Raw genomic sequence first — 27,980 nt, 5'->3', positions numbered from 1 at the left:
TTAACAGCTACTAACTATTAATAAGCAGCAAATTAAAAGTTTATTGAGGCAAAAGTTAATAGTGAGAATTGGACCCTAAAATAAATTGTAACCAGTTTCACTGAAAAAAAGCAAAACGACTATATATATATATATATATATATATATATACACACACACACACACACACACACACACACACACACACACACACACACACACACACATACATACAGTATATATATATATATATATATATATATATATATATAAAAAAAAAAATATATATATATATATATATATATATATATATATACACTGTACACTACTAGTCAAAAGTTTTCAAACAGTGAGATTTTTAATGCTTTTTAAAGAAATCTCTTCTGTTCACTAAGCCTGCATTTTTTTTATCCACAATACAGCAAAACTGTACTATTTTATAATGTTTTTACTATTTAAAATGACTGTTTTCTATTTAGATATATTTTACAGTGTAATTTATTCCTGTGATCAAAGTGATCTTCAGATCCTTCTTTTTAAAACAGTTGAGTATATTTTTTTCAGGATTCTTTGATGAATAGAAAGATCCAAAGATCAGCATTTATCTGAAATAAAAAGCTTTTTAAAAATGGAATAGAAGTGAATACTTTTTAGGATGCTTTGAATTGAACAAAGTTGATGATAAAGACAGATAAATGCTGTTCTTTTGAACATTCTTTAAATCAAAGAAACCTGAAAAAATTATGAAACATAATAACAATAATAATAAATGTTTTTTTAGCAGAAAATTTGCATTTTAGAATGATTTCTGAAGGACCATAACCGGAGTAATGATGCAAAAAAATTCAGCTTTGAAATCACAGGAATAAATTACATTTTAAAATATATTTAAATAGAAAGCCGTTATTTTAAATAGTAAAAATATTTAAAAAATTGTACTGTTTTTGCTGTTTTTGGATCAAATAAATGCAGGCTTGGTGAGCAGAAGAGACCTCTTTAAAAACATTAAAAATCTTACTGTTCAAAAACTTATGACTGGTAGTATATGTATATACAGTGGTGTGAAAAAGTGTTGGCCCCTTCCTGATTTTTTATTTTTTTGCATGTGTGTCACACTTCAATGTTTCAGATCATCAAACAAAACTGGCTGAATTACAACAATTCTGACAAGATGAGTGGGCCAAAATTCCTGCACAGCGCTGTAACAGACTTATTGCAAGTTATCGTAAACGCTTGACTGCAGCTGTTTCAGTTGCTTCTAAGGGTGGCCCAACCAGTTTAGGGGGCAAACACTTTTTCACACAGGGCCATGTGGGTTTAGATTTTGTTTTCCCTTCATAATTTGTTTTCCCAACCCTTGCTTTCCTAACCCGGATAACAGCAATATGTTGTTTAACCGTGCAAAAATACATGTCCTATTCATTATGTTTATGTTTTTGTCTGCTTGACAGGACCATACAAGTTATGTATCTTGTATTAGAGCAGTTATAATTAAGTGCTTTAAGTATAATTCTCTCATACTGACCACTGGATGTTCAACATGGCACCTCATGGCAAAGAACTCTCTGAGGATTTGAGAAATAGAATTGTTGCTCTCCACAAAGATGGCCAAGGCTATTAGAGGTTCAGTAACACCCTGAAACCGAGTTACACTACAGTGATCAGGGTCATACAGAGGTTTCCCAAGATGGGTTAAATTCGGAACAGGCCTCGCAAGGGTCGATCAACGAAGTTGAGCACTCGTTCTGTGTGTCAGCTGCAGAACCTGGCTTCCAAAAACGGATGCATGAGTGCTGCCAGCATTGCTTTAAAAGTCGCAGAAGTAGAAGGTCAGCTTGTCAGTGTTCAGACCATACGCCGCATACTGCAACAAGTCAGTTTGCATAGGCGTTGTCCCAGAAGGAAGCCTCATCTGAAGCTGGCTCACAAGAAAGCTCGCAAACAGTTTGCTGAAGACAACCTGTCCAAGAGCATAACCAGTCACATCCAAACATATCGCGATGGAAAGTCACGTGACTTTCCCCCATTCATTCTTAATTACCCCCCACCAAACTCACCGCATGCTTTAAGGTATCTGTTAAAACTCAGTGGGCTCAGGGGTGGCGAGAGAGATGCGGACTTACCTGCTGGTATCTCTGTTGGACAATGTTTCTTTAGAAAAAACGAGTGATTTTTACACTGTCATATTTGGTTTTATTTTTGTACTACAAAATGTTTTCTCATCCAATATTTAGAGGAGACACTCCCTCCCTTGCCTCCTCAGAGGTAACGCCCTTTCAGTACATGCATTTAAAGTGCCCCTATTATGCCATGTTAAAGGTAGTTAATATTGTTGTAATAGTCTCTTAAAACAGGTTTACATGTATGCAAGTTCAAAAAACACTTTAGTTTTCTCAAAAATTAGATTTAATTTTACCCCGTTTCTAAATGATTCGTAAACGACTCGTGTGAAGCAGTTCGAAGAATCAGACTCTCTAAACCCCTCCTTTCAGTGAGCCCTCACTGCTGTGATTGGTCAGATGGTGCAGTCCTTTTGGATTGGTCTACCGCTTCAGCGCAAAACGAAACGCCCATTGGCATAACTGAATGACAGCTGTGGAGACCTGTCAATGCATAGAAAAGATAGCCTCGATTTTACCCTATCAGTTCGAGCCGGAGTCTGACGATGAAACGGTTGAAGTGGCACATCGACAAGAAACTGTTTTGCAAGCACGACTGGAGCAGGACGTTTCTCAGTGGGTGTCATATTATAACTGTTTGTAAGCGAACCGGGCACACCTCTACGTTGTGAACTTCAACACTGTAACGTACAACCCATAACACTGCGTTAAGCCATCGTTTATCATTACTTAAACTAATAAGGCAGACAGACAGTCAAGCTGCATCAATCACAATTTTTAGACTACATTGCACTCACAGCTGAACAACAGAACTACAGAAACGCAAGTTAGCCGGTTACCAAGACATGTGCGGGGTTGTTACACACCATTACGTACACAAAGACGTATTTTGAACGATCGCTAGAAAATACAACCATCAATTATTAATCATACTTACAGGTAGAAGTTCAGAGGAGCAAGCCGGTCCAAATAAACTGGGCACTGATCCATTTTTTAAAACCAAGCGTTTGGTGAATCTCGCGTTGTAACGTTACTCCCCAAGATTGGAAAAACAGTCATCAGTAAAATGACGCGAACACAACACAAGATTGGCATTGGACTGCTGAGGTGTTGAAAAAATTAATATTAACCACTCATTCTTGGTAGTTTCATCTTTCGGAAGGGCATATAAAACAAATTCACTCTCACAGCGCAGGGCGTCTTCTTGACATGATGTAACGTTAATCCACGTGAAAATGGTAGGCCTACTGTTTGTGGGCGGGCAAGTTGTTCGCGAAATTGAACGTGGGCGGACATTACGCAAATGTGTAGCTCGTGACGTGTGGCCGTTACAGAAAAAAGATTCGAATTGCTGACGACTCGTTTAGGCGAATGTGAGCCGACTCTTTTTTTTGTTAGACAAAAACTTCATTTATAGTGCACTGTCGGCATCACAACTTTGCGGATAGTTTATGTTCACATACAGCTACATGACACACTACATGAAATATCATATTTGAAAAGGCATAATAGGGGCACTTTAAAATGCCAAAGTGCTATTTTTATCATCCAGTGACAGTAAAGGTCCACTACTGTTAGCAGTTAAATACCAATGAGACAAAATGTTGCTGAGAGTACTGAGTCAGATTCAGACTCTCATTGGCAAGGTGACGTCCTTTGGCTCTTCTGATCGTCCCGCTTCTAAATACAGCACCTCTCCCCCGCGCTCATATCACAATCCTCAACTCCTCAGAGACACATGTCACAATCTGAAGAGCAAAGACTGAGTGCGTCTGGTGCCTACGCCACAATAGGGTGAATTTTTCATCTGGAATATCTGACAAGTATTTGATTCCTGGTTTTCTAGTGCCACCATACTTAAAAAAAGGTGTGTAGAGCTCTTAGCAAATTAACTAATTACTTGAAGTTGATTAGGTAGCAATGTTTCTGGAGGTAAAGCTAATTGTAATGCTTGGTTTCCACGTTCCACGTCCTTTCCCTGCAGGTATCTGTTCACATTGTGAAATTTAGCTGTGATTGTATGTTTGCGTCATAATGACTCGAGCAGAACTAGCAACAGTGTCCGGGCCGTGAGTCATCGCAGCTCTCAAACTATCCAAGCTCCTGTGGAGCCTCTTGGGTCTGCACCAAAAGTCCTTGAGAATGATCTAAACTTTGAACTACAGTTTTGTCTCTGCACGCTTCTGAGGGTTTAAAATGTCTGACCCTGAGTTGCATTAATGTGACAGCTTGTCAATAGTTATATCCAGTCTCTACAGTCTGTCTCTAGACGGGCGACGCTGCAGCGAGGACGAGCAGCATGAAATAAGATGATGCAGTTCATTAGATACAGTAGTAGATTTAATCACTGATTGATTACATTTGTTAAACACTCTTTATTTGAGGGGAACTAACTAAAAGTAGCAATGCTAGTAACTTGAGCACATTTTAGTAGTGTTATTTTGGAAATAGTGTAAGCAAGAAGCTACTGTGTGTTATCCTAGCAAAGCTAACTTCCATCATTTGTACCATTAAGAACAGTGTTACTGTTAGTATTATTTATATACTATTGTAGTATTCATTCATAATTTGAATTAGCTTTTATTTTTATATTCTGTGTCAATCGTTTAGTTATTTGACATTCTCATTTTTAGCTGTTGAAAATATTTTATTTCTATTTAGCTTTTATTTATGTTTTTTTTGTTATGTTTATGTTATGTTCTTTACCTCAAACTTATTTTATTTCAGTTAGTTTCCAAGACAAGATTTTCTATTTTTTCCCATGTAAAATTGTATAATTTAATTTAATTTAATTTAATTTAATTTAATTTAATTTAATTTAATTTAATTTAATTTAATTTAATTTAATTTAATTTAATTTAATTTAATTTTTTAACAAGTCTCCTTATTTTTTTTATTTTTTTTAAATGTATTTTATTTTATATTTCATGTTTTATTTTATTTTATTTTTTATGTCAACAACAAAAAACAAGACAATTTGACTTCCTCTTAAAACATTTTAAATTTTCCCCCCATCTTATTTAATTTTTTTATTTTATTTTATCAAGTCATCAGTTTGACTTCACGTTAAAACATTTTTAATTTAATTTTTTCCATCTAATATTTAAAAATGTATTTTATTTTAAGTCATCAATTTGAATTCCCCTGTGGCATCATCTTTGTAGTATGGAGATATTTAATCAAATTATTGCTGTAATATTTATAAATCATGGTGTATTTTATTTTTTTATTTGCCAGAAATTCATTTTAAATATATTGCTGCTGCTATTTAAAATAAATTGGTAATTCAGTCACAAACCCTAGTGTTTTTGTAAAATATGCTTTTGTTAAAATTATAGTCATATATTTCAAAAGATACATTTCAAAAAGTAGCTTAGTCTACCTTTTGTTAGTAGCTTGTCTAATTCTAAAGAGGAAGTAAGTGAATAAATTAATGAATACATGCATAATAAATAAATAAATAGTTTCACTACTTTAAATGATAGGAACATTTTGTTTGGCAAGCTGAAGTTTAAAAGTAGGTTTCTCGACAATAGATTATATCACAGTTTAGTATTCATGAAACTTTAAATAAATTTAGCCCCTGGGATCAGTAAAACATTTTCTTGTGCTGCATTCATCAAACCAGCATGACGTCCACATATCATGACATGAAAGTAAACCACATGCAGATTCGGCTGCACCATAGGAGACTTTAAATGAGCAGGGAATGTCAAGAGAGATTATTTCTATATTTGGTGACCTTTAATGGAAAGCAGCTAAAGGAGAGAGGTATAGAAGTTTGATTGTAGAGGTGTTAGCATATTGATGAGACACCACACTTCCTGTCATGTGTAATTATGCATTTTCAAATTTTTTTCAGGCAATCAATAAGAGGTTGTTAAGTAAGGAATGATTTATCTGTGTTCTGCATTCAGCCCATCAACGATGAGATGTGCGAGGTGTGTGAGGTTTGGACGGCAGACGATCTGTTCCCCTGCCGGACGTGCACAAGGGTCTTTCACGACGGCTGTCTGCGGGAGATGGGCTACCTGAGCACTGAAGCCCTGCAGGAAATGAGAGAAACGGCCCACACCACCACCGGCTGGAGCTGCTATTACTGCGTGAGTTCTTTCAAGCCTCTTTTATACATGGTTTATATTATTGTCTTTAGAAATTCCTGCCTCCACAGCCTTAAAGGGATAGTTCACCCATAACTGAAAAATACCCCATGAGTTACTCACCTTCAAGCCATCCTAGGTGTATATGACTTCCTTCTTTCAGACAAATAAAATCAGAGTTACAGTGGGGAAATAAATTATTTGATCCCCTGCTGATTTTGTACGTTAGCCCACTGACAAAGAAATTATTAGTCTATAATTTTAATGGTAGGTTTATTTGAACAGTGCGAGACAGAATAACAACAAATAACTCCAGAAAAACAAATTAATTTACATTTTAATGTGAAATAAGTTAAATAAGTTTTTGACCCCTTCGCAAAACATGACTTAGTACTTGGTGGCCAAACCCTTGTTGGCAATCACCGAGGTCAGACGTTTCTTGTATTTGGCCACCATCTCAGGAGGGATTTTGTCCCACTCCTCTTTGCAGATCCTCTCCAAGTCACTAAGGTTTCAAGGCTGACGTTTGGCAACTCAAACCTTCAGCTCCCTCCACAAATTTCTTATGGGATTAAGGTCTGGAGACTGGCTAGGCCACTCCAGGACCTTAATGTGCTTCTTCTTGAGCCACTCCTTTGTTGCCTTGGTCCTGTGTTTTGGGTCATTTTCATGCTGGAATACCCATCCACAGCAATTTTCGATGCCCTGGCCCTGACGGTACATGGCCCCGTCCATCATCTCTTTGATACGGGTGCAGAAGTCTCGCGTAGCCAGACCTTCAGACTGACGGCTGAAGGTCTGGAATTCATGGCAGCTTTCATTGGCCAAGGCCCGCCCATAAGACCGTTTGATCGACATGTCAAACAACCAATCACAGTTCGTTTCATTCAGCGTAACGTTTCTGTGGGTGGAAATGCCCCCACAACAACAGACTGGCGTGCAACAAGTCAGTCATTGAAATAACCAGCACTGAAAGATAACGAAGAAGAGGGAGAACAAGCAGTAAGTCAGTAATTTGTTTGCGAACGTCGCAAATGTGTATAACAACAATGGCGTCTGCATAAGCACCTTTTAGCAAAACGCCGAGTAAATCAGTCAGCTTTGTTTCCCGGCGGACCGAAAATAAACGCAACACTCGCGTCTCCCGGAATTCCGGTCAAATTCAACTAATCAGATGACGACTTCGACATTCCTGAAGTGTTTCCAGTTAAGTGTACCATATGCATCAGACGTTTAGCCAATGTTCCGTGGGCGTGACGTCTGAGGCTGAGACTACGGGTGCAGTTGTCCTGTCCCCTCAGCAGAAAAACACCCCCAAAGCATAATGTTACCACCTCCATGTTTGACTGTGGGGATGGTGTTCTTGGGGATGGTGTCAGCATTCCTCCTCCTCCAAACACGGCGAGTTGATGATGCCAAAGAGTTTGATTTTGGTCTCATCTGACCACAACACTTTCACCCAGTTCTCCTCTGAATCATTCAGATGTTCATTGGGCCTGTACATGCGCTTTCTTGAGCAGGGGGACCTTGTGGGCGCTGCAGAATTTCAGTCCTTCACGGCGTAGTGTGTTACCAATTGTTTTCTTGGTGACTGTGGTCCCAGCTGCCTTGAGATCATTGACAAGATCCTCCTGTGTAGTTCTGGACTGATTCCTCACCGTTCTCATGATCACTGAAACTCTTGAATGGAGCCCTAGACCCGAGGAGATTGATAGTTATTTTGTGTTTCTTCCATTTGCGAATAATCGCACCAACTGTTGTCACCTTTTCACTAAACTGCTTGGCGATGGTCTTGTAGCCCATTCCAGCCTTGTGTAGGTCTACAATCTTGTCCCTGACATCTTTGGACAGCTCTTTGGTCTTGGCCATGGTGGAGAGTTTGGAATCTGATTAATTGATTGCTTCTGTGAACAGGTGTCTTTTATACAGTTAACAAGTTGAGATTAGGAGCACTCCCTTTAAAAGAGTGCTCCTAATCTCAGCTGGTTACCTGTATAAAAGATACCTGGGAGCCAGAAATCTTGTTGATTGATAGAGGATCAAATACTTATTTCACTTTTTTTTTTTTTTTTTGTTATTCTGTCTCTCACTGTTTAAATAAACCTACCATTAAAATGATAGACTGATCTTTTTTTGTCAGTGGGCAAATGTACAAAATCAGCCAGAGATCAAATAATTTTTTTCCCCACTGTATATTAAAAAAATGTCTTGGTTCTTCCAAGCTTTATAATGGCAGTAAATCGCTGTTGATATTTTGAAGCCCAAAAAAAACTGCCTCTATCCATCATAAAAAAATACTTCACACTAGTGTTCACACTAGCACAATATACCAGTACTAAAAAGGTATCATGATACTCTGCTTTTAAAAAACGGTAAATTCTGCATTTTACTAGTACCGATACTTTAAGAAAGCATTTTGAGACGTATTAACACTGTTTATTTAGGGCTCTATAGACCTTTTTCCTGAATGCGGAAGTCACGCCTGACTAAAAATGCTTTGCATTTCCGGTCTCCTGTGTTTCTCGTCAAAGTAGCGTATATTCCGAGCTGTTAATCTAATGTTAAATCTATTAAAATGTTTTTTAAAAGCACATGGCTCCATAGCACCATCACTGTGCAATGTCGCAATGACCATCATTTGTCAGTGCCTCACTTCTCAAAGTTAAATGAGTGTGTAAATGACACAAACTGCCGACATTAGCTACATTAAAAACAGATGGACGTTATTTGAAAGGGTTCCTATGGAGACCGGAACATAAGAGCATCCAATAGAATCGCCATAGAATTTGTAATGGCGGCGCTCATTGTTTACTCAGGAAAAAGGTCTATATGATTACCGCAAAGTGGAAAACGCGGACGGAAATGTCTATTTAAATATGAATCCTACACATTCTGCAAGTCTCTGTATTAATGAATGGCGCAGATGCACGGTTGTTTACACAAACTTCATACTGAAGCGCATGTGACACTGACAGTGTTTTTAGCCTCTGCTGCCTCAGTATGTGAGTACATGAGTACATAAACATAATTTCTAGAACTGCTGTGAGAGTCACTTCATGAGCATTTTACATAGTACTACTATTAATAAAAACATTAAAACAATATTTAAGAAATATTTACCAGAAAAATGATTTACCACAATTTATTTACAAGAAAATTGTAAATACACAAGGAAATTATTTCTGAAAAATAAATAAATGAATTCTTCATAAAATCTAATTAATCTTTATAAATTAATTAGACAAGCTTTTTAAAATTTAATGAAACAATTAAAACGGAATCCGAAAAATAAATAGAAAACAGATTCACAGAATTTAATCAAAATAAAACTGAATTTGTGAAAAATAAAATGTATTTTTTATAGGGCCTTAAAAGTTTACTTTTTGTTAAACTTTTAAGAAATTGCTGTTAAATTGTGTATTCAATTAATTAGACATGTTTTTTATTATTTTTTTAATGTAGCCATTAAAATAGAGTCTAGAAAAAATGAAATGCAGAAAAAAAACAGGAAAAAAAAAAAAAACAGAATTTGGAAAAAATTTAATGGAATTTCGGAATAAAACAGATTTCATAGGGCCCTATTTATTTCATTTGTGTCTTTGTTTTATTGTATTTGTACTTTAGTTTGTTACTTGCATCCGTGTTCTTATTATTTATTAAAAAGATAAAATAACAAAAATGACTATAACATGAAATAAATTGTCATTGTGAAATAAAATTACTATATCATGAAATAAGATTTGACAGCACTACTCCACATGGCTCCAAGGGTTATTAAAGCCCTTCAGAAGTGAATCAATGCATTTGTGCAAGAGAAATATCATATTTAAAACTTTTTAAACCATAATATCTATCTTCCGCTAACTGTCATATACGCATTCATGAGAGAGTGGCATTCTAGCGGATAATGTAAGATGCAGACGTAGACGCAGCATAAGCTTCGATGAGAGTATGCTAGTCTCGTGAGAACCAAGTTTTGTTTACAGCAAAGGAAAATCAGTCTCCTCTTGGCTTATATCGAAATCCTCCAACATTTTTCTTTACAAATCCTACGTCCTTTGCCATCCGCTGGAACGCCACTCTCTCATAAACGCTTGTGCGACAGTTAGTGGAAGATAGAGATTACGGTTTATAAAGTTTTAAATATGGATATTTTTTTTACACAAACTCATCGATTCACTTCAGAAGGCCTTTATTAACCCCCCGAAACTGTGTGGAGACTTTTCATAATGGATATATGCACTTTATTGGACTTTAAAACAGCCATTCACTGCCATTATAAAGCTTGAAAGATCTAGGACATTTTTTAACAAAGACAAACTTTGAATGTCTTTGTCTGAAAGTCAAAAGTCACATACATCTAAAATGGCTTGAGGGTGAATAAATCATGGGGTATTTTTCATTTTTGCATGTGTTTTGCAGGCAAAAAAAAGTTAATTGTCAATAAAGTAGTGATGATGTACAAACTGATTTCAAACCAATCAGTTTTATGTCAGTCAACATTTTGAACTGGTGTGACCAACTTGAACCTGTTGTGAAATCTGCATGGGGAAATGTAAACTTCAAGCAAAATTCCCAATCATATGAGTCACTTTTCCACCGTTGGGCCAAACGGTTCTTGTTTCTCAGCCATGCCATTCCTTGCCAACCCATCCCAGCCAGAATGGATATGGTTTAATTTTCCTCTGTTGGGCTGATAACAGAGCTTGTAATACAAATATGTCAATTCCAGGCCAAGACGTTTATAATCATGCCGTGCCTAGCCAAAATCAAGTGCAAACATAACCAGAACCATTCCTTAGCATTCTTAGATCTGCTCAGCCTGAATGTGCAAACATAAAAATTTGCCTAAAACCCCGCCTATGAATACATCAGGAGAAGAGCAAAGATGTTTCAGACACAAAATAAGACTAAATATGGACAAGTTTTCCTCTTTCTTTTATAGCCTTATCCAGCAAAAAGTGCTGATAGAGTGATCAAATATATAGACCACCTGTTGGCTAGCATATATCCACAGATCCTTACCCTGCAGAGCTCCTCCCAAAGGTCAGCATGAAGATGAGCATGTCAAGATGATTGTGTTATACTAGAGAGTCAGGGCTCTGTTCAGAGAAGTCTGGCACTAAAATTACAGAGTGGGCTGTCAAAGCAAACGAGCGTCCTTCAAAGTGAAGTAGCGCGCTTATCTCAGTCGTGCAGGCTGCTGATGCTTAAATCATTTGTTGCGAGTGTAAGACATTTTTGAGGCTGCTGCTGCTGTTACATGCACTCCAGATGCACTCGCTGGTTTCCAGCTAGGCTCACACCCTCAAATGGGTTGCATCCCATGCTGCATTGCAAACATTAACAGCTGTGGACACATCCCTCAAAACAATATGTGAAGCGCCGGGTTGTTTCTGAAATGTCTGGCGCGTATTACCTTGGAGGGCTAATTCACAGCTTACGTGTCTGATTTTCTCACTCTGCCCTCGCTACAACCTAATCCACATGTGTGCGTAAGCGTGTTTCTCGAGGACTAGGCTAGGGATCACACTGCTTTCAAGGGACACTGATGTTTTGTTTTCATGTAATGCCGTTCAATATCTTCAAGTGCATCTCAGTGCACTGAGACAAACTAAGGCTTAATAGGAAATGATTGCGGCATGGATAACTCTAAGCATGAAATTTAGCATCAGTAAGTGTTAGCGAAAAGACCGTGGTGGAAAATTAATTAAGAGTCCTGGCCAGGTTGTCAAACTGATTTTGGCACTTGGCATCAAATGTGGGCTTTGCCATTCAATAGAATCAGCACTGTGATTAGCCATGTGACAATTTAGATAATTACAGCCCTTACTCGTCCAAAAACAACAATAAAAGAGCTCAAACTAATATGGCATGCACCTGGTGTGGAGATACGCTCATGAAGATGATGGGGAACGTCAAACAATGAAAAATGTCAGCTGAAGCAATGTAGACATGGCCAATAGGAACAAGCTGTGTATTGTTTTGATAGCTAGCTAGCTGTACTATATATGTGAACATAATTAGGTGATTTTCCTTTTCTCGTTCTGACGTCTTTACAGGTTTGTGGTTTGAAAATGTCACCCAGCAGTGGTGCTTTGTGCTGAAACTGTGGTGTTGTTTTTGCTGTCTGGTCTTGAGCTTGTCCAACTGTGCTGTGGTTTCATCTTTTGGATTTCCTGTGAAATTCAAATCTCTTGGAGTTTCAGCAAACATGAAGGCTTAAAGGGATAGTCCACTCAAAAATGAACATTCTGTCATCTGTACTCATCCTCATGATGTTCCAAACCCTTTCTTCTGTGCAACACTGAGGCACAAAACAAATTTATATGACCACTTCTAGCTACGCAAACTTGAATTTATATTGTTGTTTAGTTTCAAAGTGTGTTTCAAAATGCTCATCATTGCCACATACTGCCATCTTTTTGTACAGTTTAAGAATATTGGAAACAAACAAAAGGCTGCTCCTGATTTTACATTAAAGTCCCCCTGCTGTAACTATTTTTTTAACTTAAAAAGATAGTTCATCAAAAAATGAAAATTACTAATTTATTCACCTGAAGCCATCCTAGTTGAATATGATTTTCTTCTTTCAGACAAATGCAGTTGGGGTTATTTTATAAAATGTCCTGGCTCTTCCAAGCTTTATAATGGCAGTGAATGGGTGTTGAGATTTTGAAGTCCAATAAAGTACATCCATCCATCAAAAAAAGTACTCCACATGGCTTCGAGGGATAATCAAGGCCTTCTGAAGTGAATCAATGTGTTCTTGTAAGAAAAACATCCATATTTAAAACTTTAACCATATTTAAAACCGTAATTTATTACTACCCATTATTATAATTACCTACAGGACGATATAGCCTTTATTTTAAAGAGAAGAGATTAACAGAGACTACTTTGTGTAATTTTTTTGTGTTCAACACCACACCCCACAGTGATAGCGGAGGATGCCAAAAAACAGCAAAATACGCTAGGGCTGGAAAAAAAAAAAATCAAAATATCGATTTTAATAGTTTCTCATTTTTATGAACTGACATTGTTTCTTAAATACCAATTGATCTTTTGGTCTATGCTGTTTTCAGTTGATGAATGAACAGAGCATAGTGCACCTCCCATCCAATAAATCCTAACAAAACTCAACATGACAAGATTCCAGCGACAAGCTATTTGGCTGTCCACACTAGATCTGAGGAAAATCGTCTCAGGTTACGTATGTAACCCTGGTTCCCTGAGGGAACGAGACACTGCGTCCTGAAACGCTGTGGGGAACGCCATTGGCGGGCCGCACTCTGAGTCATGTCCAACGTCCAATGAGAAACGGGAGTGACGTCACAGGCGCGGTGACGTCATCGACCAGGAAGTATAAAAGCACGTGCGTTTGAAGCTGGCGTCAGCTCATAGGCATGAAGCGAGCGCAGCAGGGATGCGGGAATTATGGTCCGAGACGCAGTGTCTCGTTCCCTCAGGGAACCAGGGTTACATACGTAACCTGAGACGTTCCCTTCCGGGAACTCTACACTGCGTCCTGAAACGCTGTGGGGAACGAGGTATCAACGTCCCCATAATTCCGCACCCTGCCTAGTGTCTGCTAGAACAAGGGGGGAAAAAGACAGCGTTAGTACATTACAAACCTCAGCCTGGGGATCCTGCCAGGACATGGGCGGTAATACATCTCTGACTGTGTAGCCCACCAGATCAGAGGGAAAGAGACCTCGGCCCTCGAGCCCACGAGGTCATGTCATCCTTCGTCTGGTCTCGCAAGACCGAGAAGGGACAGTGTCTAGCAATACTTACCTGATGAGACACTGTAGTAACTCCGCCTGGTGATCTTGCCAGGACGCGAGTGGTAATCCACCTCTGTCTGTGATCCATCACCAGACAAGAGGGATAATGAGCCTCGGCCCTCAGGCACACGAGGAGAGATGTGGTCCTTTGTCTGCGTTACGGCCAGTACAAGAGGGACACGAGAAGTGCCTGGTGATCTTGCCAGGGCACTGGAATTCATCTCTGTCTGTGATCAGCCACCAGACAAGAGGGATAGAGTAGGCCTCGGCCTTAGGCACGCGAGGCTAGGGTTCTCAACCGCTGCCTGTCATCAGACCAGTGCAGGGGGAGAAAAAAGCTCCTCGGCCCTCGGGCGCACGAGGAGAGATGGTGGTCCTTTGTCTGCATTACAGCCAGTACAAGAGGGACACGAGAAGTGCCTGGTGACCTTGCCAGGGCACTGGAATTCATCTCTGTCTGTGATCCACCACCAGACAAGAGGGATAAGAGACCTCGGCCCTCAGGCACACGAGGATAGGGTTCTCGACCGCTGCCTGTCACACGACCAGAGCAGGGGGAGAAATGCTCCTCGGCCCTCGGGCACTCGAGGAGAAGTGGCGATCCATTGTCTGCGTTACAGCCAGTACAAGAGGGACGCAAGAAGTGCCTGGTGACCTTGCCAGGGCACTGGAACTCATCTCTGTCTGTGATCAGCCACCAGACAAGAGGGATAGAATAGGCCTCGGCCCTCAAGCACACGAGGCTAGGGTTCTCAACCGCTGCCTGTCAACAGACCAGCGCAGGGGGAGAAGAAAGGGGTTCCTCGGCCCTTGGGCACGCGAGGAAAGATAGTGGTCCATTGTCTGCATTACAGCCAGTACAAGAGGGACGCAAGAAGTGCCTGGTGATCTTGCCAGGGCACTGGAACTCATCTCTGTCTGTGATCCACCACCAGACAAGAGGGATAAGAGACCTCGGCCTTCAGGCACACGAGGCTAGGGTTCTCAACCGCTGCCTGTCACACGACCAGTGCAGAGGGAGAAAAAGCTCCTCGGCCCTCAGGCACACGAGGAGAAATGGCAGTCCATTGTCTGCGTACAGCCAGTACAAGAGGGACATAGGAAGTGCCTGGTGATCCTGCCAGGACACTGGAACTCATCTCTGTCTGTGATCAACCACCAGACACGAGGAATACAGGCCTCGGCCCTCAGGCACACGAGGCTGGAAGGAATGTAGAGGAGAGTCATACGCCTTTGTCTGGGGAATTTTGCCAGAACAAAAAGGGGTAAAAACTCTTTTCCTTACTCGAAGGAAAGCGCCTTTTTGACCTCTTGAGCCTAGCCTTAATGCTAGGGCTGAAAGATGACTGAGCCCGGAGTGGCTCTGAGGTCTAGTTCGTAGAATCTGACGAACGTAAGAGGTGAGGACCAACCCGCCGCACTGCAGATGTCCTTGATTGGGACACCTGCCATCAGAGCTTTGGAGGCTGCGACGCCTCGAGTTGAGTGAGCCTTGACTCCCATCGGGGATGGGAGACCAGAGGACTCGTATGCAGTAGAGATGGCATCAACGATCCATTTACTGATAGTAGGCTTGGAAGCCGGGCACCCCCTCTTAGGGGGGCCGTAACAGACAAACAATTGCTCTGATTTACGCCACAGGGCAGCTCTGTGGACATAAGTGTCTAGTGCTCTTACTGGACACATTAAGTTATACTTCCTCTGGTCGTGCTCCACGAATGGAGGAGGATAAAACGCTAGCAGCGTTATTGGCTGTGGTGTTACTGAGGGGACCTTGGGTGTGTACCCAGCTCTTGGGTAGAGGAATGCTTTGGCCAACCCTGGGGCAAAGTCAATATAAGAAGGGGCCACTGAAAGGGCCTGTAGGTCACCGACTCTCTTGAGAGATGTTAGCGCCAACAGCAGTGCTGTTTTTAGGGTAAGCATCCGATCGGAGGCCTCCTCCAGAGGCTCGAAGGGAGGCTTACACAGCGCTTCTAATACCACAACCAGGTCCCATGTAGGGACTCTCGGTCTTGCACGAGGCCTCAGCCTGAGTGCACCGCGGAGGAAACGTGAGACCAGGGGGTTTCTGCCCACTGAAAGGCCGCCCTGAGGGGCGTGGTAAGCCGATATAGCCGCCACGTACACCTTCAGGGTGGAGTGAGCTAACCCAGCGGACAAACGAGTTTGCAGGAACTCCAGCACTGTACCGATCGGGCAGTGGACTGGGTTTGAGTGGCGTTCGTGACACCATGACGCAAACAGGTTCCACTTTAGGCCATAAAGTTTCCTCGTAGAGGGAGCTCTGGATTGAAGGATGGTCTCAGCAACCTCGGTTGAGAGACCAGCTTCTATGAGTTGTGCCCCCTCAGGGGCCACACCCATAACTTCCATTTCTCTGGGTGGGGGTGGCGTATTGCGCCCCCAGCCTGAGAAAGAAGGTCGCTCCTGACAGGAATCTCCCATGGAGAGCCGTCGAGGAGAGCGATTATATCCGAGAACCATACTCGGGCCGGCCAGTACGGGGCTACTAGCAGCAGCCGTACTCCGTACCGGCGCACTCTTTCCAGAACTCCCGGGAGCAGAGCGATCGGGGGAAAAGCGTACAGACGAAGCCTCGGCCACGTCTGTACCATGGCATCCAGTCCTAGAGGAGCTGGAGGAACTAGAGAGTACCAAAGGGGACATTGCGATGTCTCCTGAGTCGCAAAGAGGTCCACCTGGGCTTGACCAAAAACTCTCCATATCTGCTTCACCACCTGAGGGTGAAGCATCCATTCCCCGGGCCTCAGCCCCTGCCTCGACAGGACGTCTGCTCCCACATTGAGACGTCCAGGAATGTGAACTGCTCTCAATGAGAGAAGCTTCCCTTGTGACCACAGGATGATCTGGTACGCCAGCTTGTATAAGGGGCGTGAACGCAGACCTCCCTGGTGGTTTATATAGTAGACCACCGCCGTGTTGTCCGTGCGGACCAGCACGTGACGGTTTCTCAGGTCTGGAAGGAAATGCTTCAGAGCCAGGAACACTGCCAACATCTCTAGGCAATTTATGTGCCAGGAGTGATGCTGGTCGTTCCATAGGCCTTGGGCGGAGCGGCCACTCATGACCGCTCCCCACCCGGTGAGGGATGCATCTGTCGCTAGCGTGACGCGGCGGCAAGGAGCTCCCAGCACTGGACCTTGTAGTAGGAACCAGGGCTTCTTCCACATGACTAAGGCACGTAGGCAGCGCCGCGTGACCTTGATCTTGCGGAATGGGTTCCCCCTCGGGGAAAACCCTTTGGTTTTGAGCCACCACTGCAGTGGTCTCATGTACAGCAGTCCAAGAGGTATCACGTTGGATGCAGCTGCCATAAGACCTAACAGTACTTGGAACTGTTTGACAGTGAGTAGCAGGCCTAGCTTGACCGCATTTACTGCAGTAAGGATCGACTCTATCCGAGCAGGTGACAATCGTGCCTGCATCGTGGTCGAATCCCAGATTACACCTAGATAAGTGGTTCTCTGTAATGGAGATAGCACACTTTTCTTGGCGTTGAGTCTCAACCCCAGCTTTTTCATGTGAGCAAGAACAACATCTCGATGTTGAGCCGCTAACTGTTCTGAACTGGTTAGAATGAGCCAGTCGTCTATGTAGTTGAGTATGCGGATGCCCTGGAGTCGCAATGGAGCCAGAGCAGCATCCACACACTTCGTAAAAGTTCGGGGAGAGAGCGCTAGGCCGAACGGAAGAACTCTGTATTGGTAAGCTTTGCCCCTGAAAGCGAACCTGAGAAACTTCCGGTGTTGAGGAAGGATGGAGACGTGAAAGTATGCGTCTTTCAGATCTATCGTGACAAACCAGTCCTCGGACCTGATTTGGGACACGACCTGTTTGACAGTCAACATTTTGAACTTCAGTTTTCTTACTGAGAGGTTTAGCTGTCTGAGATCTAAAATGGGCCGCAGGCCCCCATCCTTCTTGGGAACAATGAAGTACCGGCTGTAGAACCCGGCTTCTCTGCATTGAGGAGGGACCACCTCGATGGCCTCCTTCCTCAGGAGAGTATTCACTTCCTGTTCCAATACCAGAGCCTGCTCGGGGCCTACCAGAGTAGGAAATACCCCGCTGAAAGGTGGCGGCCTGGCGCCGAATTGAATGGAATAACCTTTCTCTACAGTACGCAGGACCCACATAGAAATATTTGGCAGTAGTTTCCACGCTGCCAGAAATTCTACTAAGGGAACCAGCCTCTCGAGACTGGTCTCTGGATTTATTAGAGGAGCTAACTTGGTGACCTGTAGCAGCGAACTGGCAGGATGCACCTGAAGTGAGCGCTCTCGAGACCCCCGTGGGGGTGGCGAACACTCTGGTTCCGCTACGTTTCCGGGCGGAAGGACCAGAGAATGAAGTTCGCGGGAGACTGCCGCGCCCTGTAACACCGGCAGGGTTAGCTGACGAATCTCCTGAGGGCCCCGAAGAGAGGTGGTCACCGTACTCCTCAGAGGCGGTGAGGCACCTGAATCTTCGAGAGGGGCTGCCCTCATTGGCCCTGGGCCACGACCATCAGGGCCGTTTAGCCGCGGCCCTCTTAGACTGTAGGACGACCCTCAGGTCGGGCCTAGTCTTCGAGGACCCCGGCTTGGAGCGTTGCTGAGCCCGCCCTCTAGGCCGCGCCGGAGGGGCACGGGTAGCAACGCTCCTTTTCTGGGTCTCCCTGTGTGAGGAGCTGGAGTGCGGCTGGGGCTGCTCCCGTCCAGCAGCCCCAGAGGAGAAAGTGCGGCGAGGGAGGTAGCGCTGGAACGCCGCTGCCTGCCTACGGGCCTCCTGGTGCCTGTTGACAACTGTGTCAACAGAGTCACCGAAGAGGCCAGCGGGGTGCAGGGGGGCGTCCAGGAGCGTGACCCTGTCCTTCTCTTTCATGTCGGACAGGGTCAGCCAGAGATGCCTCTCCGCGGCCACCAAGGCTGCCATAGACCGCCCAACAGCGCGAGCGGTCTCCTTGGTGGCCCGAAGCGCCAGATCAGCGGTCCTACGCATCTCTGACACGCTCACCTCCTCGCCATCACTAAGCTCCTTCAGCAGGTCGGCTTGGTACGCCTGGAGCACAGACATGGTGTGTAAACATGCACCAGCCTGACCTGCTGCCGCATAAGCCTTGCCCATCAAGCCTGATGTTACTTTTAATGGCTTGGTGGGCAAGGACGGAGCCTTCAGGGACGATGCCAGGCCGGGAGACAGATAGCTCGCTAGTGTCTGCTCGACCTGAGGCATCGCCCTGTAGCCGTATCCCTCCATCCCCCCCACATTACCGTAGTAATCTGAGGCGGGGGAGTAGAGACGAGAGGAATACGGCTTATCCCACGACCTCGCGATTTCTTTATGGAGGTCGGGGAAAAAGGGAAGGCTCCGTTTGGGAGGTGCTGATTTAGCCCGCAGGAAGCGCTCATCAAGCCTGCTCGCCTGGGGCTCTGGATCTGGAGCGGGTGACCAGCTGATGTTGAGCTTGGCCACCGCGCTCGTCAGCACCTCCACCAGCTCCTCATACTGGGGTGAACGGGGGGGCGGTTGTGGGAGGTCAACACTCTCGATGTCAACCTCCTCGGAGGAAGACAGGAGAAGCGTTGACTCCTCCTCTCGGAGGGAAGGAACCGCAGTGCGGGCTTCCTCATCCAAGAGGAGGTCATACGATCCGCTGGGTGAGGAGAGAGATAGGGGATCACCCGTCTCAACTCCCTCCAGCAGATCTAGCTGCGAACCCCACGAGTGCAGCTGCCGCTCCGCCTCGACGGAAGCGGGGCCAGACCCGCGGGGAACGCTAGCGAAAGCCCCCTCCTCAAAGAGGGCTTTCCGGGAACGGAGCAACCGCAGCGGCATCCGCTCGCACTGCGGGCAGCCAGCCCCCTCAAGGGCTAACCTAGCGTGCTCCGCTCCCAAGCAGGCTACACATAGATCGTGTGTATCCCCACCAACAATGAAGCGTTGGCAGGGAGGGACACACCGTCTATGTGGCTGCTGAACCGCCATAGATCGCTCGTTCTTAAAAGAACGTTCGTTCTTAAAAGAACGTTTTCCCCCTGGCATTTCTGCTCAAATAAAAGTAGTGCAATTGGCACTGAAAAACAGCAGAATGCGAATCAGACAGACAATAACACAGAGCGCTCTCGCTGAATGACAAAAGCTGACGCCAGCTTCAAACGCACGTGCTTTTATACTTCCTGGTCGATGACGTCACCGCGCCTGTGACGTCACTCCCGTTTCTCATTGGACGTTGGACATGACTCAGAGTGCGGCCCGCCAATGGCGTTCCCCACAGCGTTTCAGGACGCAGTGTAGAGTTCCCGGAAGGGAACTGTTGTTGCTTTTAGTATGGCTATTAATGTGACACAGTATGATATTCAAACTCACATTAGACACTTTTAACATTGAATAAAGCACATGATCATCACATGATTATCACTGTCATAGTTTATATGTTGTGGTTCCAGCCGCAATGTCGCACAAATAGAAACTTCTAAAATAGAAATTGTACATGTCGCTGTCATGGCTAGTAAGGACAAAAACTCTGATCAACAGAAAAAATACCTTTTATCATGTGTAGTTAGGACATGTTTTGGCATTTTTTAGTGTTGCGTGATAGATCGCTATAGCATAAAACTGGGTAGTCATCTGTGCATAATCAAACGCATAGCAAAAGATTTGTGATAGTTTCATTTTTGTTCTAGATCCCGTGCTCTGCTGCCACACTGGAGCGACCACCAACCGGACAGGGGTGGGAATTATAGTTACAATTTACAATAGATCACCCTTAGTGTAATCTGTCAAAGTGAAGGATGGCCTTCAGATTTTTCTGTCACTGAAAAAAAAATTCCTTAAATGATGAAAAGTTTTACGGTTAACGCGACCTGGGATGGATGCACTTTATTGGGCTTCAAAATCTCAACAGCCATTTACTGCCATTACAAAGCTTGGAAGAGCCAGGACATTTTTATTATAACAAGAAGAAAGTCATATACACCTAGGATGGCTTGAGGGTGAGTAATTCATGGGGTAATTTTCATTTTTGGGTGAACTATGACTGAACTGAAGTAGTAGTAAAAGATACACAATGGCAAGTGGCAATATTGGATGAATGGTTATCGGAGAGTGAATCCGTGAGTAAATTTATTCAATTTCTAAATGGATTATAGTCTAGAAGGTGCATTTTTGAAACTGTCTTTGGTACACAATGTTTTAAAGGAGAATTTGTGAAGCAATGGTGTGGACTGATGAATTTGCACATGAACTGTCTTGAAGTATATTAAAAATGCCAGACAGACATGTAAACAACTTTAAAAACGTCTAGGTTACGTAGGTAACCCTCGTTCCCTGAAGGAGGGAACGGAGACGTTACATGGGAATTCGCTTAGAATCCAATCATCTCTGAGCCTTATACAAAAGGCCAATGAAAATTGGCGAGTGGCATTTGCATGACGCGCCACGCCCCGTACATACGGGTATAAATAGCGACGTCATGCGCCAGTCAGACAGGTTCTTCGCTGAGGAGCCGGGATGAGCCGGCGTCAGCGCGACGACAGGGACGTGGCAGGGGATGTAACGTCTCCGTTCCCTCCTTCAGGGAACGAGGGTTACCTACGTAACCTAGACGTTCCCCTTCAGTCGAATCACTTCGACGTTACATGGGAACTGACCCTATGGAACAAGCCACGTCCCTGCGCCGCGTTACGCAACGACCACGTGCCGGCAGGCGGACGTGTCAACAGGCGGACGTTAACGTAACCTTCCCAACGCCCCGGGGCCCGAAAGGGGGGGTCCCCAGGGATGCCAGAAACTGAAGCAGGGGTTGGGGGGGCGGAGACATGAATTCTGTCCATGTGAAAATAAGAAATTCAATATATCCATAAGGGGGTTTTAGGGATATACGAGGGAAACAGAGGCCTTCTGGTTGACCCCTGGAAAAATATAGAGAAAAATAGCCACAACCTGCGGGGCGAAGGAGACCCGGCAGGAGCACAGTCAAGAGCTACTCCGCGTCTAGCCCGGACTGAGGGGCATGGAGGACCCAGGTTCGCCGGAGGGAACAGACTGGGAGATAGCGCACGGATCCACGTGGGAATGGCGCAGCAAGCCGACACTAGCCGTCCTCCCGGTCACCTGTCAGAACTCGGGAGGACACGGCCTCTAAGCGAAGGTTGTAAAACCTGGCAAAGGTGTTTGGTGTCGCCCAGCCGGCAGCTCTGCAGATGTCCGCTAATGAGGCGCCATGAGCCAAAGCGTAGGAAGATGCAACACTCCGTGTGGAGTGGGCATGCAAGCCTAAGGGGCAAGGCTCTCCCTGATACAAGTAAGACAGGGAGATGGCTTCTACCACCCAATGCGCCAACCTCTGTTTGGAGACAGCATTCCCTTTCTGCTGACCTCCGAAGCAGACAAAGAGCTGCTCAGAGCGTCTGAAGTGCCGAGTGCGGTCTACGTAAGTGCGCAGAGCACGGACTGGACACAACGATGCTATAGCTGGGTCTGCCTCCTCCAAGGGCAGAGCTTGCAGGTTCACCACCTGATCGCGGAAAGGCGTGGTGGGAACCTTGGGCACATAGCCGGGCCGGGGTCTCAGGATGACGTGAGAATCGCCGGGCCCGAACTCCAGGCACGCTTGGTCGACAGAGAAAGCTTGCAGATCCCCCACCCTCTTGATGGAGGCCAACGCAGTCAGGAGCGCTGTCTTCAATGACAGAAACTTAAGCTCAACTGAGGCGAGGGGCTCGAAGGGAGGTCCCCGCAGGCCCTGGAGGGCGACGGAGAGGTCCCAAGAGGGTACGAGGCGCGGTCTGGGAGGATTGATCCTCCTAGCGCCTCTGAGGAATCTCACGACCAGAGGGTGCTTACCTAGGGATGATCCATCCACTGCATCGTGATGTGCGGCAATAGCGGCGACATACACTTTGAGAGTCGAAGGGGACAGCCTGCGCTCCAACTTCTCTTGCAGGAAGGAAAGCACTACTGCAATCGTGCATCTCTGTGGGTCCTGTTCTCGTGAGGAACACCAGTCGACGAATAGACCCCACCTCAGTGCGTACGCCTGCCTTGTAGAGGGGGCTCGGGACTGAGTGATGGTTTCTACCACGGCCTGTGGAAGGCCGGCGAGGTCTGAAGCGTCCCGTCCAGGAGCCAGACGTGCAAGTTCCATAGATCGGGACGTGGGTGCCAAATAGTGCCCATCCCCTGAGAAAGAAGGTCCTTCCTCAAGGGGATTTTCCAGGGAGGGGCTGCCGCGAGGGAAATGAGTTCTGGGAACCAGGTCCTGGCAGGCCAGTATGGGGCGACCAGGAGAACCTGCTCCTCGTCCTCCCTGATCTTGCACAGGGTCTGTGCAAGGAGGCTCACTGGGGGAAAGGCGTACTTGGGCCCCGGAGGCCAGCTGTGGGCCAGAGCGTCCCTGCCGAGGGATACCTCGTTGAGGGAGAAGAACTGCTGGCAGTGGGAGGATTCGGGGGAGGCAAACAGATCTATCTGGGCCTCCCCGAAATGCCTCCAAATCAGCTGGACTGTCTCGGGGTGGAGTCGCCATTCTCCAGGGAGGGTGGACTGCCGTGAGAGCTGATCGGCTGCACGGTTGAGTTCCCCCGGAATGTGAATGGCACGTAGCGATTTTAGCCACGTTAGACTCCAGAGGAGCAGACGGCGGGCGAGTTGTGACATGCGACGGGAGCGGAGGCCGCCCTGGCGGTTGATATAAGCCACAGTCGCAGTGCTGTCGGTACGCACAAGTACGTGCTTCTGACGCAACGTCGGTCGGAAGCGACGAAGGGCCAGAAGCACAGCCAACAACTCGAGGCAATTGATGTGCCACTGCAGTCGAGGTCCTGTCCAGGAGCCCGAAGCTGCTTGCCCGTTGCACACAGCACCCCAACCCGTGGTGGAGGCATCCGTGTAAACCACGATGTGCCTGGACACCTGTCCCAGGGGTACTCCGGCCTGGAGAAAAGCAGGGTCTGACCACGGGCTGAACAGGCGGCGACACTGCGGGGAAACGCCAATCCGGAGTGTGCCACGGTGCCATGCCCGTCTCGGGACTCGGTCGTGTAGCCAGTGCTGAAGCGGTCTCATATGAAGCAAGCCCAGCGGCGTTACCGCGGCCGCAGCTGCCATATGCCCCAGGAGCCTCTGAAAAGTTTTTAGAGGAACCGCTGTCTTGTGCCTGAATAAATCTAGACATCTCAGCACCGACTGAGCGCGCTCGTTGGTGAGACGGGCTGTCATGGAGACCGAGTCCAGCTCCACACCGAGAAAAGAGATCCTCTGCACTGGGGAGAGTTTGCTCTTTTCTCGGTTGACCTGAAGGCCCAGGCGGCTGAGGTGCTGAAGCACCAGGTCCCTCTGGTCGCATAGCACCTCTCGAGAGTGGGCTAACAGAAGCCAGTCGTCGAGATAGTTGAGGATGCGGAAACCTGACAGCCAAAGAGGGGCCAGGGCCGCTTCCGCAACCTTGGTGAAAACGCGAGGAGAGAGGGACAGGCCGAATGGGAGAACTTTGTACTGGTATGCTCGACCCTCGAACGCAAACCGAAGAAAGGGCCTGTGGCGAGGAAGAATCGAGACATGGAAGTACGCGTCCTTCAGGTCGATGGCTGCAAACCAATCCTGGGGACGAATGCATGTGAGCATGCGCTTCGTCGTGAGCATCTTGAACGGCAGCCTGAGAAGGGACCGATTCAGGACTCTGAGATCCAGGATGGGTCTTAACCCACCACTCTTTTTGGGCACGATGAAGTAGGGACTGTAAAACCCTGACCTCATCTCGGCTGGAGGGACAAGCTCGATCGCATCCTTCGCCAGTAGGACTGCGACCTCTGCACGCAGGACAGCGGCGTGGGTGTCTGAGTGGACACGAGTGTGAAGGACACCTCTGTACCTGGGCGGAGCTTTGGCGAACTGAATCGCATAGCCGAGACGTACCGTCCGTATCAACCACCGCGAGGGGCTGGGGAGCTGAAGCCAGGCCCCCAAGCGCCTCGACAGGGGTGTCAAGGGAACGTTGACCGACGTGACCGTGGTGGGGCAGCCTAGGGGGGGAACAGGAAGGGGAGACAAGCTGCTCTGAGCAGGGCCTACCTTCTTCCCAGGTTCCCGCGCTGGCGAAAGACAGCTCCGAGTCCGGCTCCGAGAGGGCATCCTGGTGCCGCCCGGAACGGGAACACGGGGCCGAGGCCCCGGAGGTGAAGGAAATTGCTCTTTTATTGAAGTTGTGGGTACCGCCGACCCGTGGGCCGGCGGCAGCGTTAAAGTGCACAACAACCCCCGGCCCTCCACCGGGAGCGGGGACGTAGATGTTCTCGTCCCCTGAAGAACAAACTTCTCCACCTCCGGGTTGCCCGCGTCAGGGACGTTTCGCGGCTCTTTTGCGGGTGTTCTTTGCAGGTCCCTGAGAGGCGGGCGGCGCCCCACCCCCGCGGCCGGCTCGACGTCGGGCCGTCTCCTTCTTGGGTTCAGCAGGCGACGGAGCAGGTTTGGTGGGGGCCGCGGGGGGGCGCCCTCGGCGACGAGCGGAGGAAGGCTGAGCCACCGGCGGCGGGATGGACTCGCGGCGAGGCAGGATGTGTTGGATGGCCTCCCTCTGCTTCTGGACTGCCGAGAACTGCTGGGCAAAGTCCTCGACAGTGTCGCCGAACAGGCCACTCTGGGAGACAGGAGCGTCAAGAAAGCGAGCCTTGTCGACGTCTGCCATCTGGGCCAGAGTGAGCCATAGGTGTCGCTCCTGGACCACGGCTGTGGACATCACCTGACCAAGGGAACGCGCCGTGACCTTCGTCGCCCGTAGGGCGAAGTCGGTGGCGGCGCGGAGTTCTTCCATAACTCCCTGGTCGGGACCACCCTCGTGCAGCTGTTTCAGGGCCTGGGCCTGATACACTTGTAAGATCGCCATAGCGTGCAGGGCGGTGGCGGCCTGTCCAGCGGCGTGATAAACGCGGCCCGCAAGAGCGGACGAACGCTCACACGCCCTGGACGGGAGATGCGGACGATCCCGCCAGGTGGCAGCGCCGCGCGGGCACAAGTGCACCGCTACAGCGCGCTCGACCCGGGGAATCGCTGCATACCCCCTGGCCGCCCCGCCATCGAGGGTGGTGAGGGGAGAGGAGCTGGGGCGGGGCCGTGATGAAAAAGGGGCCCGCCAAGATCTTGTCAGCTCCTCGTGCACCTCCGGGAAGAATGGGACCGAGGGGGGGCGAGGTGGAGCCGCGGGGGCCCTCCCCAGGAACCAATCATCCAGCCTAGAAGGATCGGCCGGGGGCGCCTGAGGCACCTCCAAACCGATCCCCCTGGCGGCCCGGAGAAGCATAGTCGACAGCTCGACGTCCACCTCAGACGGAGCGGCCACCTCTGGAGGGGGTCGCGCCGCCGAAGCGTCCGCCTCACCGAATGACTCTCCCTCTGATGCTGCGGTCGACATCTCATCCTCCGCAGGAGCACCGAAGGAGACGCTCAGCCCGCTGGGCGGGGAAGCATACTGCTCCGGGAACTCGACGGGACCATGCTGTGTGACAGAAGACCGCAGGGCTTTCTGGGCCGGCGGTGCGTTCTGCACGGTGACAGTTAAGTCCCCCCCGCGTCTCGCCGCGGTGGCCGAAAAGCATTGGCGGCTTAACGACGGACCGCGGGAGGAAGACGGGGGGAGCCGCCTCGCGAACGAGCGGCGGGACTTCAGCATGGTCATGGTCATGCATTCGCAATGAATGCATTCACCATCCATGAACGCTGCCTCAGCGTGCTCACTCCCCAAACACGTGAGGCAGTGATCATGTCCGTCCGCAGGAGGGAGGAAACTACCGCATCCTGAAGCGCACGGCCGAAAAGCCATTCTGAAAAGAACGTCTTACGGCCGCGAGAAATTGCTCTTTTAGCTCCCGGTCTGCCCAGGGAAAAAGCCGCGGGGCGGCTGTGCACTCAACGGGACTTTTATCGCTGGAAAGCAGAGCGGCTGTATGGCCGTGAAAACGGCAGCCCGCAGGAGATCGCTGACGGTTGCAAAAGAATCTCTTTTAGTAAGCAACACGTCAGGAGAGAGAGCAGGAACTCTTTGAAGATACTGGAAGAACTTCTTGAAGAAAATCGGCTCTTGTAGAGAGACAACAAGCTCAACATCAGACCGGATCTGAAGCGAAGAAGCTGTCTGACTGGCGCATGACGTCGCTATTTATACCCGTATGTACGGGGCGTGGCGCGTCATGCAAATGCCACTCGCCAATTTTCATTGGCCTTTTGTATAAGGCTCAGAGATGATTGGATTCTAAGCGAATTCCCATGTAACGTCGAAGTGATTCGACTGAAGGGGAACTAGACTTTCACCACAGGGGGTCTTTAAAAATAAGGTGGATAGTCAGTTGCTTTTTCAAGTCATTTGGGCTGTTTGGAGTAACTTACTAGCTTAAAACTAGATACTGCTCAGTATTAATATCTAAAAAATGCAATTAACTAATAAAACTAACTGTAATTTGCAGTTAAAACTGAGTCATTTCAATAGGAATTTGAGAGACTGGTAATTTTGCTCAAAGGTAAAACATTTCCCCACGTAGATTTCGCATTGGGTTCAAGTTGGTCATGCAAGTTTGCAACGTTGATCAACAGAAAGCTGCTTGGTTTGCTTCATATACCACTACACTAGTGGAAATAGACAATGGACTTATTTTGTCGTTTATGTAAAGTAAATCTGAAAGTACACACAAACCACCTGTCAACATTTGATTTGTGAACCTGGACCACAAAACCAGTCATAAGAATCATTTTTTTGGAATTGAGATTTATACACCATCTGAAGGCCGACTAAATAATTCCATTGATGTATGGTTTGTTAGGATAGGACAATATTTGGTTGAGATACAACTATTAAAAAAAACAGGAAAATGAAGGTGCGAAAAATTCAAATATTGAGAAAATCATTTTTAAAGTTCTTAACAATGCATAGTACTAATCAAAAATTAAATTTTGATATATTTATGGTAGAAAATGTACAAAATACCCTAATGGAACATGAT

General features: G+C 46.7%; 1 protein-coding gene across 2 annotated transcripts in view; it reads left to right on the top strand.

Annotated features, from left to right (window-relative positions):
- Nucleotides 1-27,980, top strand: part of phf24 (PHD finger protein 24) — a 64,452-nt gene that overhangs the window by 21,002 nt on the left and 15,470 nt on the right. For both annotated transcript variants that reach the window (XM_073829773.1, XM_073829772.1), the window contains exon 3: nt 6,017-6,202. In XM_073829773.1, coding sequence (XP_073685874.1) covers nt 6,017-6,202 — 186 coding nt within the window. The remainder of the gene's footprint in view (nt 1-6,016; nt 6,203-27,980) is intronic.

Source organism: Garra rufa, chromosome 23, assembly GCF_049309525.1.
Source record: "Garra rufa chromosome 23, GarRuf1.0, whole genome shotgun sequence".
NCBI lineage: Eukaryota > Metazoa > Chordata > Actinopteri > Cypriniformes > Cyprinidae > Garra > Garra rufa.
Note: the sequence above shows the minus strand (reverse complement) of the source record. Positions and strands in the feature narration are given on the sequence as shown.